The 15,441-nt window shown below is 42.0% G+C and overlaps 1 protein-coding gene across 12 annotated transcripts in view; it reads left to right on the top strand.

Annotated features, from left to right (window-relative positions):
- The window catches only part of syne1a (spectrin repeat containing, nuclear envelope 1a), a 90,941-nt gene that overhangs the window by 22,391 nt on the left and 53,109 nt on the right, over positions 1-15,441 (top strand). For 10 of the 12 annotated variants that reach the window (XM_029849484.1, XM_029849479.1, XM_029849475.1 and 7 more), the window contains 37 exons: positions 32-196; positions 302-454; positions 643-786; positions 861-1,037; positions 1,220-1,378; positions 1,572-1,736; positions 1,902-2,036; positions 2,235-2,396; positions 2,490-2,698; positions 2,780-2,888; positions 3,017-3,184; positions 3,264-3,395; positions 3,588-3,677; positions 4,085-4,213; positions 4,295-4,452; positions 4,602-4,758; positions 5,269-5,493; positions 5,566-5,664; positions 5,864-6,051; positions 6,560-6,683; positions 6,799-6,965; positions 7,147-7,300; positions 7,399-8,042; positions 8,331-8,510; positions 8,644-8,797; positions 8,929-9,087; positions 9,614-9,796; positions 9,888-9,989; positions 10,128-10,331; positions 10,687-10,894; positions 11,484-11,596; positions 11,731-11,936; positions 12,006-12,167; positions 12,298-12,577; positions 12,870-13,042; positions 13,887-14,196; positions 14,318-14,482. In XM_029849484.1, the coding sequence (XP_029705344.1) occupies positions 32-196; positions 302-454; positions 643-786; positions 861-1,037; positions 1,220-1,378; positions 1,572-1,736; positions 1,902-2,036; positions 2,235-2,396; positions 2,490-2,698; positions 2,780-2,888; positions 3,017-3,184; positions 3,264-3,395; positions 3,588-3,677; positions 4,085-4,213; positions 4,295-4,452; positions 4,602-4,758; positions 5,269-5,493; positions 5,566-5,664; positions 5,864-6,051; positions 6,560-6,683; positions 6,799-6,965; positions 7,147-7,300; positions 7,399-8,042; positions 8,331-8,510; positions 8,644-8,797; positions 8,929-9,087; positions 9,614-9,796; positions 9,888-9,989; positions 10,128-10,331; positions 10,687-10,894; positions 11,484-11,596; positions 11,731-11,936; positions 12,006-12,167; positions 12,298-12,577; positions 12,870-13,042; positions 13,887-14,196; positions 14,318-14,482 (6,612 nt within the window). The remainder of the gene's footprint in view (positions 1-31; positions 197-301; positions 455-642; positions 787-860; positions 1,038-1,219; positions 1,379-1,571; positions 1,737-1,901; positions 2,037-2,234; positions 2,397-2,489; positions 2,699-2,779; positions 2,889-3,016; positions 3,185-3,263; positions 3,396-3,587; positions 3,678-4,084; positions 4,214-4,294; positions 4,453-4,601; positions 4,759-5,268; positions 5,494-5,565; positions 5,665-5,863; positions 6,052-6,559; positions 6,684-6,798; positions 6,966-7,146; positions 7,301-7,398; positions 8,043-8,330; positions 8,511-8,643; positions 8,798-8,928; positions 9,088-9,613; positions 9,797-9,887; positions 9,990-10,127; positions 10,332-10,686; positions 10,895-11,483; positions 11,597-11,730; positions 11,937-12,005; positions 12,168-12,297; positions 12,578-12,869; positions 13,043-13,886; positions 14,197-14,317; positions 14,483-15,441) is intronic. The other 2 variants (XM_029849474.1, XM_029849477.1) reach the window with 2 other exon arrangements.

Genomic DNA, 15,441 nt, shown 5'->3' with positions numbered 1-15,441 from the left:
ATCTTGCACTAAGAGTCTGTCTCTCCCCCAGGAGTTTTTTAGGAATCTCAGCCACTGGATAGATCAGCACGCTGCCATGAATGATGCAGGGAATTTTCTTATTGAAACATGCGACGAGACGGTGTCACTGGATCTCAAGCAGCAGCTACTGATTTTAAATGAACGTTGGAGAGATCTCTTCCTTAAAGTCAAACAAGTAACCAAAAGAATCAAAAATATACATTTAGGTCAACCTAGTAACCATGACAACAACAACAACAACAACAACAACAATAATAATTTGCTGTTCCCCCTGATGCAGTATGCCTCTGTAAATGAGCTGGACAAGTGGAGGAAAGACCATCTAAAGGCTGTGTCAGCCATGAAAGACCTGCTGGACACAGCCGAGCTGAAGCTCAACGCTCCTGTCCAAGTGTCTTTTCTGAACCTTCGAGCCTTTCTCTCTGATGTGGAGGTAAGAAAACTAGCTGGGCTTTTTACAGTGTTTAGAAAGATAAGAGATTTATTCTCATTAAGAATGTATGTTTTTCTGCTGCACGATTCATTTTTATCTCATCTTAGTGGCGTGATAGCCCCAAATTGTATCTTTCAAAAGTTAAATTTAAAGGACCCTTACATTCACTTTAAACTCTCTCAATTTAGACGGTCAAACAAAAAGTTGTTGCCATGGAGACGCAATACAAGTTGGCCGCCCGCAGTGCTCAGCTTCTTGGCAAAGAGGCACCAGCGGACGAGGCTGCCAGGGTCATGGCAACCATGACGACCGCCAAAAGTCAGCTGAGCAAGGTCGGTGTCATTAAAACCAGCGATGGCGTTTAGATGCCCGTCACTGTCTCATGAGCGATGGCATCTGCACTCAGGTGAGGGAAAGATGTCCAACTCTGGTGAGGGAATGTCATATGCTTCTGCCTCTGCTGGAGGAAATGGAGAAACACATCACAGCGTTTTACCAATCACTGGAGCGGGCTGGTCGCATCACCTCTGCTGCCAGGGACCCAAACACCCAAATCTGGAGCCATCAAAAACAACAGTGGCAGGTGAGATATAACCATAATGGAATAAGCTGACTGAACACAACGATAATTGATACTATACATCTTTTATGAATGTTAATTACCTGCCCCATTTCAATGTAAGCTTATTTATTGGTATGTAAAATGAGGAGCATGTCAATATTTAATGTACCATCACTGAAACACGTTCTCTTTCTTTAAAAAAGGATTTGTTGAATCAACAGCAAGGCTGTAAACGCAGTCTTTCTGTGATTGAGAGGAATTACCACACGCTGCAGAAGGCGCTCTCCACGAGTAAGGTCTTCCGAAACCTCGACTTATTCCTGCTGCACAAGAGAGTGGCTGAGATCCAGAGTTCAGCAAAGGTTAGTGTTTAATTATACAAAAGCAAGCCACTGACCTCAATGCTGTTCTGTGATTGAAAACTACCCACGAGGCAGCCGTGCAGACGAGACTTGTGTGCATTACCCTTTTCCTTGCTATCAGATACAGAAAAATAGCTAATATTTTTAGACAGTCATTACAACTGTCGGCTCTCACCAATGTCCACTTTCTCAGGCTTTGTTGAAGGAGGTTGGGGAATGGAGGAGGCATGAAGAGAGCAACAACTGCCTTAGGAGAAGATTTGAAGAATCAAAGCAAGAACTGGAGCAAGTGTTGCAGAGAGCTCAGAGCTGTCTGCAGGAGACTGGAGATGCTGAAGTCTTACTGAGAAAACACGGCGTAAGACAACAGCAGCTTTGCTCACATGGTCATGAATTTAGCGTATATTGTTTTTCTTTTGTCGCCCAGACTTTTTGCACTTGTACATTTGTTTATTTGAGTAGTTTGGTTCACTTTCCACAAATGAAATCAGCTCCGAGCTAACGGTTTCCTACTTTAATGCAGGATTTTTTCGACCAGCTGGACCACCGAGTGCTCAGTATGTTCTTGAAGTCGTGCGATGAACTGACTGACATCCTCCCTCAGGAGGAGCAACAGGGACTGCAAGACACTATCCGCAGGCTGCACAAACTCTGGAAGGTCAGGGGTTAACACGCTTAAACACTCTCACTAATTGTGTTTCCTCTCTGGAGGCCTACAGCTGATGCTGCAGTAATTTAGTTGGACTTTCTTAGTCTGCTTAGAATTAAACACATCCAGTGTAACTCTAACATTCTCAGGGTTTACTGTAGAGTTTTAGTCAGTGATGTAAAACATCTGCTATATTGTCTTTCTCAGGATATCCAGGGTCAAGTTCCATCTCACATGCTGCGCCTGAAGGTGGAGTTGGAGCAAAATCGAGTGGCTGCGGTCATAGAAGATTGCAGAGCAGAGCTAGACAGAGAAATGAATGTTCTGTCTGACACCTGCACCAGTGAGCAAGTTATTCAAGAGCACAGGGTGAGATTTGGGTTTACTTCAAATGTACTAATTCATTATCATTATTCAAAATTTGAATTTTCTAAAGTTATCATTTATTTGGTCTCCTGCCAGACATATTTCAGGGCTCATAATCCTCATGCTTTATGCGAGAAGGGCATTAGGAACATGGAGGAACTTTGCCTACAGTTGCCTGACAATGACCCAGCTCATCATACGTTGAACTCCACCAGAAGGGCTGTAGCTGAGGTTACAGAGCAAATCAGGAGCATTCACATCAAACTGAAACAGCATCCTGACAAATGGGAAGAATGGAATGAGAGGTAGCGGTTGACACAAACTGGACGAACTCAGGTGATTGTAATTGTCTTAACTCCATACTGAGATGGTTTTCCTCCTTCTAGATTCTGCAAACTGTCTGACTGGCTCTCGTCTCAGACAGCACAAGTGAGGCTGTTGAGAGAGGCGACTAAATATTTGAGCCATCAGGAGCAGGCTGACACCACTGTCCAGGTCAGCTAACACACTACATTTGGTGCTCTACTGTTTGTGTATTGATTCTCAAAAAAGTATTTATCAAATACTGCTTAATAGGTTAAATAAATCCACTGTTCCACTATTTTGTGCTGTCAATTTTTCAGGAATTGTTAAAAAAAGCAATTAATATCAAACAGGACAACCTGTGGTGGCTTAAGAGTCGACTTGTTGAGCTATCTGATGTTAGCTCCGATTCAGAAGTCCAAAGGCAGCAAACAGCCTTGGCTAAACTCTCCGATGACTTGCAAACACTCTTTTCTTCACTCTGTCAGGTATTAAAATGGCACGCTAAATGCTTCATATGCATCTGCCTTCAGTGTTTACATTTTCTCTGCATCTGCCGTATTTCAGCATGAGGTGATCGAGGAGGAAGCTCATGATGAAATGGATGAACATCCGATGAAGACTGAGAAGACAAGATCCCAAATAATTCTAGATTCCAGGAAGGCGGAGGAGGCCAAGCAGCTTTATCTGTGTCACCAGGTTCGGCTTCATTTATTTAGTCTTTTAAGTGAGCTGTAAATCAGCCATAATTATGCTGTTGTAATCTCATCGTGGTTAATTGTTGCTGCTTATTAGTTTGTGTATTGAACCAATAACACTGCATGGAGGGAATTAAAGTGCTGTTTAGAAATAGGTTTTTATGTTCAGCATCTGGGGTCTTTCTGCCATCAGAAGGGCGAGGGAGCCCTCCGCTCATCTGAGCTGGACGATGCTTCCCGAGACACTGGCAGTGAATCTGGTGCAAAGGAGCACAGCCTGCAGGTAAACTGTGTCTGGGGTTTTCCCACATTAGCGAGCTAAATTTTGCGTGTGTTCATCATTCCTTTGCACATGCTAAACCTTAACCAGACATTGATCATTTGTCAATAAATGCATTTATACAATTGAGCCTTTAGGTCGAATTAAAATCAACATCCTTTATTCTCTAAAAAGATTAAATTCTGAAGATGCAACAATTCCAAATAGAAATCTTTTAAATCATCTTAAACACATCAGGAAATACAGAATATTTGCTGCGTATAACTAGCTAATTGCAGCATTTTTAATAGCACAACCACGCTTCTTTACATATAATGTCAATGTTATATTTGGAATAAATATATTTGGAAATCATCATCCTCATCAGCTTGCTCTTTCTTGTTTTTGCTCTTCTAATGGAAACCATGAAGTCCTGGAAACAGTTTGAATCAGACAGAGAATCAGTTTGGAGATTTATCACTAATATCAACAATGAGCTTCAAAGGAAACACACTTTCAGTTGCCTGGACATCCTAAAGTCTGAATTGGAGCAGAGCAAGGTGTGTGTAGGATGCGTGTTCACACTGACATAATGCTTTATATTTAGACATTACATTTATTTTCATCTTTCTTTGCTGCAGGAGTTTCTTATGAAGGCAGAGGTGTATTCAATCCAAGCGGACCTTCTTCTTGGAAAAGCTGCAGGGATTCAACCTGGCACCAAAAGTGACACTCTTACGCAACAGGCCCGGTCCACCAGAGAAGCAGTCACACAACTTCAAGACCGCCTTAACGAGCAGTATGTGTATTTTTGAAAAATACACATTGTATTTTTAAGCCAGCACAACATCGGTGGTTTGAACAGCAGTTCCACACTTCATTATGTTCTCATGTGTTTTATAAAGTACATCTGATATGTTTTACACAGTGTGCTGAATGTTCTTACAGCATTGTGGAGATGGAGCGGGTGTGTATGTGGTGGGAGCATTTCAGCAGTGAGTCAGAGGCCTTCTCTTTGTGGATCAATGAAAAAGAAAAAGAGCTGGAGGCGGTCAGCTCCACCTCATCCTTGGAGTCCCTGGACAAGCACATCAACACCGTGGAGGTGAGATCAATTTCTCATTCTTCCCACATATTCCACATGCCCGTGATTTTTTTTTTCAGTCATGTGATGAATGCACACTGTACAGGCTTCACATATAACATATAAATCTTCCAAAATTCCCCTAAACATTAAATTTCCGCTTCATACTATCGAGTAAAATGTGCCAGATTTGCTGTGTGACAGGGACAGTTTCAGTTTTTCTTTAGGGCCAGAAGATTAAGATGAAGTAAGATGACATTTTAATCTATCTGCTAGGGGAAATTGCTGTAGAACCAACTACATCCAGGAACTTTAATCTTGACTTTCTAGAGCTCAGCTTTGTCAGTCTCATGGATATATGGTGGCAGTAACAAAACAGTCTACAGAAATGCTATTGTTTAGCAAGAAACAGTCGAATGCAAGGAAAATATATGACATATCGGGTATGATGAAGGTCATATGTCATATGTGTGAGTTTTCAGAGTATGTCTCGTATATTTTGATTATTCTTTTGCTTCCGCTCTCCTACAGACTGTGGGGGAGGGTTTAGGGAAAGGGAGGGCGGCTCTGGCCCACATGGAGTCCGACTGTGAAGCTCTGTTGAACTTTTTGACCCCTGGAAAGGCTGATCACATTCGTGCAAAACTGGAAGGGATGAGACTCCAATGGGAAGAGCTGAAGTTTAAACATGAGCGGATGGACAGGCGGCTCAGTCTGTCTGCATCGTACAGGGACACCGAGGACGCGTATGACCAGGTATTCAGAAGGGCATATTCGTAGTAGGCTGATGAATATTTCAGAATTTAAAGGTTTATTTTCATGAATCAGGTCAAAAAATCAATGGATCATCTTAAAGAGAAGCTGGATTGTCCCATTATGTACTGTATATCATCATCTGACACCTACAGAAACCTTCTGGATCACATGGTAAAGAACACAAACACATACCAGACTATACTCAAAAAACAGCAACTGAATAAAATTATTCTCTGAACATGTTCTTTTTAAATAGATAATCCTCATAAGTCCTTATTTATTAAATGTATTGTTCTTGTTGTTACATTAGTATGTTTCTTACCTGTTAGTTTACTTGGGAGGCATTATATAATGTATATGTTCTCTCCAGGAGGTCTACCAGGCTGTTGAACAGATCAACCCCGGGCTCAGTGCTCTGTCTTCACTCGTGAAGAGACACGAAGGGGGCCATCCGTTGGTGAAGGAGATCACTCAGCTCAAGACACAGCAGCAGGAGATGATGGGAAAGGTTAAAGAAAAGCAGTCAACACTAGAGAGCCTTGTAGCACTGTGGCAAAGGTAACTAGTGATATGAGCCCAACATCGCAGGTTTGATTTATCATCCTTGACTAATACGGATCCTTTTCTTTGTTGCTATTCCACACTTCCAAAGTTGTTTACCCAACTAATATTCTGAATTATTATTGGTAGTAGTATTTGTATTTACATTACTGAAAATTGGACGAGTTCCTTTCCATATTAGCATCTATGTAGCCAGTAATTCTCGATAATTCTGCAGCTGCCCGCAGTTTATTTTGTAGTTGTGTCTTCCCTGGAGTTGACCTCATCTCCTCCCCCACAAGGATATTTATGAGGGATTACTCAGAGGACTGGGCGCCCCAGCAAGATATGATTACCCTGTCAAAACCCTGTCACTGATAATGAAATTGTCTGATTTTACAGTATCTGTGTGTGTATGTGTGTGTGTGTGTTTAGAATGTTCATTTTAAATCAGCTTTTAGGCTTGATTCAGGACAGACTGGTGCTTCATAACTAATCTATCCGCAATCAATGTTTCTCCTTCTAGATTTGAAAAGGAGAGTTCGTCCATGAGGAGCTGGTTGGACAGGTGTGAGTCCGTCTGTTGTCCAGGCACAGACCTGCTGTCTGCAGACAAAATGAAGTTGAGAAATGAGCTACAAGTTGTACAGGTTGATATTTTTTTTCTTTAATTCCAGAAAGTATTTCCATGTTCTTACACGTTTTAATCTAGTTTACAATTATATTTGTACCAAGTAATGGCTTAACTTTTAATTAACTTGGCAGGAAATGCAGAGGGAGACCCCTTCCTTTGAGGCTCTCCTTCACGGTCTGATGAATCTTGGGGTCTGCCTCTACCCAACAGCACCTGAATCTCGTATCAGAGAGCTCCGAGACGACCTCACACAAATACAGGAAAGATGCGCATCTGTAAAGAACAGCATAAAACACAGGCAATTTATGTTCTATACATTACTGCATGGAAGTTCCATCTTTTTTTCCTTCCCTTTGATTGGTTGGTGTATTTTGTTGCTTCTCCGTCCGCCATTATCATGCCCTAACTACCTGTGACCTATTTTTGATACCCTATATAGAACTGTGATCTCTCATTTTTGTCATCTCCTCTTCCTTTAGACAAAATCTGCTGGATCTCCATTTGTCACATTTAGAGCAGTTTGATCAAGCACTGCGGACTATGTCCCAATTCAGTGAAAACTTCCTGTCGAGCTTAAAGACATCATCCCAGGTTGATGTTACTGATCTGGAGGCTGCGATCAATACGCTGATGGTCCGCTAATTGTTTTGTTCTTCTCCTGTAACCACATTGATATTGACTGATAATCTGGTTTTTATATCTTCTATATAATTAAAACATTTTGTTAACAGGAACATGAGATGCAACTAGAATCACATGCCCCCCTGTCAGAGACTGCACAGCAAATTGAGATGTTGTTGCTTTGTTCTTCAACCCTGGAGGCCCAACAGCAGATCCATAACTGGAGAGAGGCCTCTCAGCAGCCAGTCAGTGAATCTCATCGTCTCCTAAAGCTCCGTAAGGAGTGTCTGACCCAACTGAAGACTTTCCTTGAACAACATGGAACTGTAGCCACCGCAGTACGCCATCTCCACGAGTTAGCTGGAAGCAGAGGGAGCTGGGACAGCTCCAAGGCTGATGAGCTACATCGCAGGATAGGGGAAATCGCTACAGACCTGGCCCGACTTGAGGCTGATGCAGTTGGGATAGATGGGCAGCTGAGCAAAGCACACCTTCAACTCTCTGGGGACCTGAAAGATGTGAGCCATCCTCAGGAAAGAACATCGTGTTGGGGACAGGTTGTGGCTCTTACAGTAGCTTTGGAGGAGGTCCAAAGGTGTGTTGGCTGGAGGCAGAGTGAAGCGGACTGCATCAGAGCATTACGGAGCTCCTTTAGGGAGAAGAAGGATGAGGTGTTGAACATTTTGACAAAAATGGAGGAGGAAGCAACGCAAGCAGGCATCCAAGAAAGCTCTGAACAGGCCTTCCAAAACAGGTATGCATACAGCAACATGAAACTTCAAACTTATTTTGAACAGTGTAGTTTATACAGCATTTAAATGGTTTTTAATTACCGTACCTTCTGTTTGTACAGGATTTAATTTGAATTTTAAAATAGAAACCTAAACCTACTCTTTAAACCAAATGTACAGTACATGACATCAGTATGTGCAGATGGTAGAAGAACAAATGTATCTAAATACAAGCGCTTGGGAAAAATAAGATGTATTTAGCTAAAATGAGGTTATTAATCCACATTATATTTTCCATTCATTTCTTCCAGACTGCAATTTTTTGTCCAGCTGGAGGATGAGCTCCAGTCCCTGCAGCATTCCCTACGGTGGCTAGAGGAGAAGGGAAGCCAGCTGGCTCACAGAGACAGTGAGCTGGCTGCTGAGGCTCTTAGGGATGTAGCACTGGTAAACACAGCTTGGGAGATGGTGAAGACTCTGATCACCAATGGGTAAGGAGTGGGATGTGAGAGAGAGGAGTTTCACTTATTTACCAAATATGAATTATTGCATTTTGTATTTTGATAATCGTCAGGTGAAGCATCTGATAACATTATTGTCTCTTTTCCTTTTTTGCTCACGCAGTCAGGAGCAAAGTAACATTGTGATAGAACTGCTTCACCAGTACACATACCTGAAAATGACCCTCAACACTGTTGTGGAAAGTGCTCTGAGTGTCGCTCACAACCTGCCTGACCACAACCACAATGCTCAGGAGGCTAAAAGGACTTTTGAAAGAGTTAGTGCCTTTGACATTAGTTTGAGCTCTTTTGTTGAGTACAATGCAACAACATTCTGTCTTTCTCTGCTGTATGTGCAGCATCACTCCCCCTAGTGGTGATAAGTTGTCATACCTTCTGCATCTTTCAGCACGAGGCTGTTCACACCGAGCTGAGAGAAAAGCAGGAAGATATGGACCAACTGATCAGCACAGTTGAAGACCTCCAGAGAGAGCTGGAGAAAGTTCCTAAATTTGAAGGATGTTTTAGCCAGAAAGACACTGAGGCATTAAGGAACCAGTGGCTAGAGGTGAGAAGTACATAATGAGAGATCATTTGGATCTTGAGCACATTTGTTTGAATAAATGCATAATATGTTTTCAACTTCCAGTGGCTGCGTGATTGAGCATGTAATCACTGTCCCAATCAATGATTGTTTCCTGCAGAATATATTTTCAGACCCAAGCAACATATTATAATGACCAAAAATAGTATGGCAAGATCTGAGGTGCTGTTTACTGTTAAAATTATCTGCACTATGCCACATGAGCTTGAGCTTCTTTTTCTAATGATAGTTACGTCTGCTTTTCCCCCCCTTTTTTTTCTCAGTGGGATTTAGTTGGCTGTTCAGCTGTCACAACTGAGACAGAGATATAAACAAGTCTAGACACGTTGTGTAGCTTTCTTTTTTGCTCTCTCTTATGTCTCATCCCTGCATCTGTCAAACCAATTAAGTGGCTTCCCTTCCGTCTCAGAAAATCATGCCATCCATTGTTACAAGAAAAACAAAGCATGAATACGGTGGCTATTATTCTGAATCGTTCCTGATTCTGCAGGCCTCGGAGAGAATACAAACTAACACTGAGAGACTGGAATATTGCGTAGTCCTTTGGGATGACCTCAAGTCCATGGAGCAAGACATTAACCAGTGGACCTCCAGTTCTATTGCTGAGCTCACCAACAGTGTCACAAATCTGAATGATAAAGACAGGACACAAGCGCTTCTTGCCACCTTTCAGGTATGACTATATGTGTAGTGTCAATGATGATCGTGATTTAGTGTTTCTTTTGGGTGCCTTTTAATGCAATGTCATGGACTTTAATCTCCAGGCTGAGATGGACAAAAGAGAACAGAGCCTTGATGTCCTTCAAGACAGAGTGATGAAGGTGAAAGAGTGTGCCAAACTACAGAAAACTCCCTTACAAATGCAGGTGAATGCAATTAAAAGAGTAATCTGAATAAATCTGTCATAACTAAAGCAAAATATTTTCCATTGCTTGTTGCATGCACCAAATGAATGGAGCCCCGGATCACCTTGATTATGTCATTGTTCAAAATGTCTTCATTAGGTCCTGGAATCAGACCTGAGAATGAAAATGGCCCATGCACAGGAGGTCTACAACCAGGCTAAATACACTTTGACCTACTTCTGTTTCAAGAAACAGCGGCTGGAAGACCTCTTGTCTCAAATGACTGAGCGTCTAAAGGCAGTTGAGGGTTCATTATCTGACCTCACCGGTGCCACATCGCACGGCGACATTGCTACACTTAAGGTGTGACATGTTATTAATACTTTCACCGTCTCATAATTCATTCAGCCACACATTTTTCCACAGTTTTTCACTGTAAGTAAGATAGAAACAGAAAATAACAATATACATATGAAATATGGATTCTCGATACAGGTGCGCCCAAAATCAGATAAACCCTGACCTTGAGGAGCACTCAAATTATTCAAATGCATATTACCCAATTGATTGTTTCTGCTGATTTATGACACTGTCCCTCTCTGCATCATAACATCATCCTTTTAAGTCAAGCTCTGGAACCCACCCTCAAGGGGATTCAGCAGCCGTCACATGATTTACTCTTCCCTTCTTCACGTACAGTCTTTCCATTGCTTTCCAGGACCTACAGGGCATCGTGCAGCAGCAGAGGGCAGACATAGAGGCTGCTAGAGATGCGCTCACTGCCCTGTGCAGGTCTCACCCCTCGCAGGAGCTGGCAGACCTTTCCTCTGAGCTCACCTCCATCGCCAAGAGAACAGAAGCTGTCGCTCAGTGCTGCGTCAGAACAAAGAGCGACCTACAGGATGGATTACAACTTCACTTCAATGGTAAGAAATGTGAATGTTGATCGTACTTCGGATTCTGTGCCATTTACTAAGGTAGATGGTTTAAGATTTGTGTCGTACCCATGTTGACTGGAACACATGAAGTCAGTCATCGCCACTGTTGCTTCTTCCCTCCTAAGAAAAAAAGAGAACATTTTATAAGCACTTACCATTCCATAATCGCCCACTTAAATTGTGCGCAGCAACAGGATGAAGTATAATTTGTTCATTTTAGCTGTTGGAGCAGACTTAGCCTCAATTATCCTACGTTTATTTCATGAACACACTTTTTCCACCAACTACAACCAACACTCCGTTGAAACACACGGTCTGGTACGCTGACACACAGGCTCAGTTCAGACACACACCTGTGCCTCGGAAAGTGATGTTGTTCTTGTCACAGCTGCTCTCATGGGAGTCATTTTGGGCTTTGTTGGCAAGGCAACCTGACAGTGCACAGCATGGACACACCCACTCCCTCCATCTGGATTAACATCTCTGGCACTCCTACTTCCATCTCTGCTACTTCGAAATGTCCTTTAGCATATGCCATATCATAAGCTAAGGTTAATGTTTTCTTTCCTCATAACAGAGCTTGTCCAAGGCTTCAATTCCTGGCTCGCGAATCTAAAGTCCACTCAGACAGAATGTTCTAATCAGTTAGGAGATGTTCCTATCCTTGAAGCCAGATTGCAACGGCTTAAGGTACTATATATTGTGTTTTTATTCTGTGTTTCAAAATGGACATTTTAAAAATTGTCAATAACATTGTTGAAGGATTGATTGTGGTAGGTAAACCTCTAGGTTTTTATTAATATTGTCTTACTCCTACAACCAAGATGTCGGTGGAGGAGACATCAGAAGGCGAGGAACGTCTCTCTCTGCTCTGTGAGGAAGCCAAAAAGCTCCAGCTCCACTTGCCCAAAGCTTCAGTACCACAAATTCAGGATCATCTGTCTTCATGTCAGAGAGAGTGGGAGAACTTTCTGCACAGCTGTTCTCAGAACCAGCGGGAGTTAAATGAGAGTATTGACCTTCTGAAAAAGTAAGTTCTTCTTCTTTTTGCCATATGTGCATCTAAAGGAGTGAATGAAACCTTCCCTCTCTTTCCAAGTTTAAATGGTTGTGTGGAGGATATTAGAAACTGGCTACACCAGACGGAGCTCAGTCTCAGGAAAGAACAGAGTCTTGGAGCTGAGAGCCAGCAAGGAGCTTCAGATGCAGCAGAACAGCTGGAGAGGCTAGAAAACCTTCATAAGGAACTGCTTGATAAAAGGTTTGTTTATTTTGGAATATGATATAAATATATGTGTGATAGAAAGAAAAGCAAGATATTCTAAATTCAAATGTAGAAAATTCAATCAATATATGGATATATGTATGATTTTCCCTTTTTTCCCCATAAGGCGCTCAATTGAGGGTATCTGCCAAGAGGCCCAGTCTCTGTCTGAAGGAGGCAGGGGGTCAGGAGAAGAGGTCAAAGTAACATGCCAACTTCAGCTGGAGCACCAGGCCTTGCTGAAAACAGCAAGAGAGAGACTTTACATATGCCAAGAGAGCCAAGCCCTTGGAGAGACCCTCCAAGGGTTTTGGTCATGGCTAGAAGAGATCCAGGAGAGGCTTGGAACGGTGGACAGCACAATGGGGACCAAAGAGCAGTTAGAGCAGAGACTGGAGACTGTTCAGGTGAAAAGATGGCTTTGGAATGTACCACATTTATTGTGTTTACACGATATGTTTGCATGATATGGACTATGCAGTGATTATTTGTTTTTTATTCACAATGTATTTGCTAATATACATATATTTAATTCATGACTGGCTTGAGTCTCAAGCTTTTAGGATTTTTTGTCCCTGTATGCTTTAATTCAACTATTGTCCCTGTAGTGAACACAAGATGGGGCTGTTTACATGAGGGAGCAAACTATTTTAACCGTTTAAAAATAGATTTTGTTGTAATCCTGTTCTGTTTGCACAGGACATCCTGCTTTTGAAGGGGGAGGGAGAGGTCAAACTGAATATGGTGATGGGTAAGGGTGAATTAGCCCTGCGGAGCTATGGAGCAACTGGCCAGGAAGTAGTGCGCTCTCAGCTACAAGAAGTAGACGATGCATGGGCCACACTGCTGGTAGCTGCCATGAGCTGCCATAGGTAGAATCACCTTGTTCTATTATATTTGATATAATCCTAGTCTGTTGCTAACGTTCTGTAACAATTTTATCATCAATGTGACAAACATAAAACTGAACACATCCAATTAAACCTAACGGTCTTGTTAATACATTTTATTTTGAATACCTGCCATTCCTTTTTGAGAAATTGTACCTTTTGTTGGCACAGGTAAGAGTTACCATGATAAATTGATTCCATAATGCCATCAATTTCCATTAGGTTAAATGGCCTAATGAGAAGTATTTGTCTCATTTTGCAACTGCAGTTGGAGTGTGTGTGTGTGTGTGTGTGTGTGTGTGTGTGTGTGTGTGTGTGTGTGTGTGTGCTTAATTGAGCAATTACGCCCCTTACCCCCGAAAAAAAATGATCTCTTAGGGGAGTAAGTGGTGGATGGCAAACAGTGGGTTGCCCATGAGGTATTTAGGTTTTAAAGGGGAAGATGGGGAGGGGGGTGCAGGTGAAACGGAGTGTGCTTGTGAGCGTGTTGGCAGGTGGCGAGCAGAACTGTGGATGTTTATTTTTTTCAGTGTGTTTGAAGACCCCAATTAAAGAAGATAAAGGCATTTAGACAATTATTACAGATCAATAATGTTCATTGACTAAATCATTGAAATGTATAATGTGCATCAATATGCATTATCTCCTGTCTGTCTCTGCATTACATTTCACATTTCATTTTTTGTTACAGACAATAGTTCCGGCATTTTTTGAGCTGTAATATGTGTGTTTATTATGCATTTTATAGGCAACATATCATGTGCCAGATTATCATATGTATATTGTAAAATAAATGTATCGTTCCCTTTTTCTAACCTTCCTGCAGTCGTTTGGAGTGGACGGTCTCCCAGTGGGGTTCATTCCTGCACAGCGCCGCCCAGCTGAGATGCTGGATGGAGGCTGTAGGGAGGGAGGTGCGCACTCCCCTCACTCCCCAGCCAGGGCCAAGGGAAAAGGCATCCCAGTTAGAGAGACTCCGAGCCCTGCTGAGCGACCTGGAGGACCACCAAGTGCCATTGTCGAGTTTGGAAGAAAAGGCCAGAGAATTGTTAAAGAAAACGGGCGATACGAGTTTTAACCAGGGTGCACGCTCCCAGCTGCAGGTGCAGTTCGATAACCTGACATCCATGGTGGAGGTATGATGTGAAAACACATTTTCTTTAATAAGAAACATTTCAGTACGGCAGCATCACTTCATTTTATGGTTGCAATTTACTGAATAAGTGGATTGCTTCTTTCTTAATTTTGCTTCTTCAGGAACGGGTTCATTTAGCACAGGCTGTGGTGTTGGAACACCAGCAGTACCTGGAGGCCGTAAAGGAACTCACTGACTGGCTGATGACTGCGGGAGAGGAGCTCCAGTCCTGGTCTGACGCATCCGGAGATTCTATCTCCGTCAGAAAAAAGCTGACAGAAGTGAGGGTAAGGCAGGATGTCAACCTTCAAAAAAGCTTCCTTTGCTCTTATTATCTTCACTTTTGTCAGGATTTGATGATTGGATAATAAGATATACAATCGTTGCTCCATTATTTGATTGCTTTTGCAATTATGTCATGAGTTGAATATCAATTCTGCCTGTTAACTTTTAATCAGACATGTCCACACATGCTCCTTTACACAATCCTAGAATTCTCAGTCTATCACATCTTAAATGGAAAAATGTAAATTATTCATGCTTGTTTTCATTCTTTTCCTTGACTTCCTTCTTTTTGAAGCGTAGGTGAATGTATGATTTCACTGCCAATGTGTAATTACTGTAAAACAAGGTGACATTTGGAAAACTTTTGGGGTGAAAGTGTTATGTTCCTAAAATGAGTGATGGCTGAATTTTCAGAGCATATTATAAACACCTGCAGTGAAGCAAAACAAGCTTGATTAGGATCTTACTGTGTTGCTGTATAATGACCCAATATTGCTATTGCGCCAGTAAAATTTTAATGATTTGTTTACAGTGGAAAACAGATCAGACAGTGGGAAGCATATTTATGTTTTGTTCAGTAAATCTGCACGTATAACGCAGAGAGAGCGTGTTGAGTGATTTAAATTCAGGTTTCACTCTTGGATCCCAATTATCACTTGAACGGGCGTTTGAAGAGCTATAATTTGTTGTGTACACAAGCTTATTTCACCACTTCCATTTCCCTTTTGTGGACTCAAGGTTAATGTTCATTTCCTACTCACAGACAATAAAAGATCCAGATGCCTTTTTTTTCTCTCATTTCACTGATATCTCAGCACATATCAAGTGTTTGCTTGTGCTTTTCTACATAAGGTGAGAGATGGAGGGTTACAGGAATAAACATGGAGGACAAAATGTGTCCTCCTGAGATCATTCAAAGATAAAGGGACATCTGTATTGATTGTGCAATGAAGATAGAGAA

The sequence above is a fragment of the Takifugu rubripes genome, chromosome 16 (assembly GCF_901000725.2).
Source record: "Takifugu rubripes chromosome 16, fTakRub1.2, whole genome shotgun sequence".
Taxonomy (NCBI): domain Eukaryota; kingdom Metazoa; phylum Chordata; class Actinopteri; order Tetraodontiformes; family Tetraodontidae; genus Takifugu; species Takifugu rubripes.
Note: the sequence above shows the minus strand (reverse complement) of the source record. Positions and strands in the feature narration are given on the sequence as shown.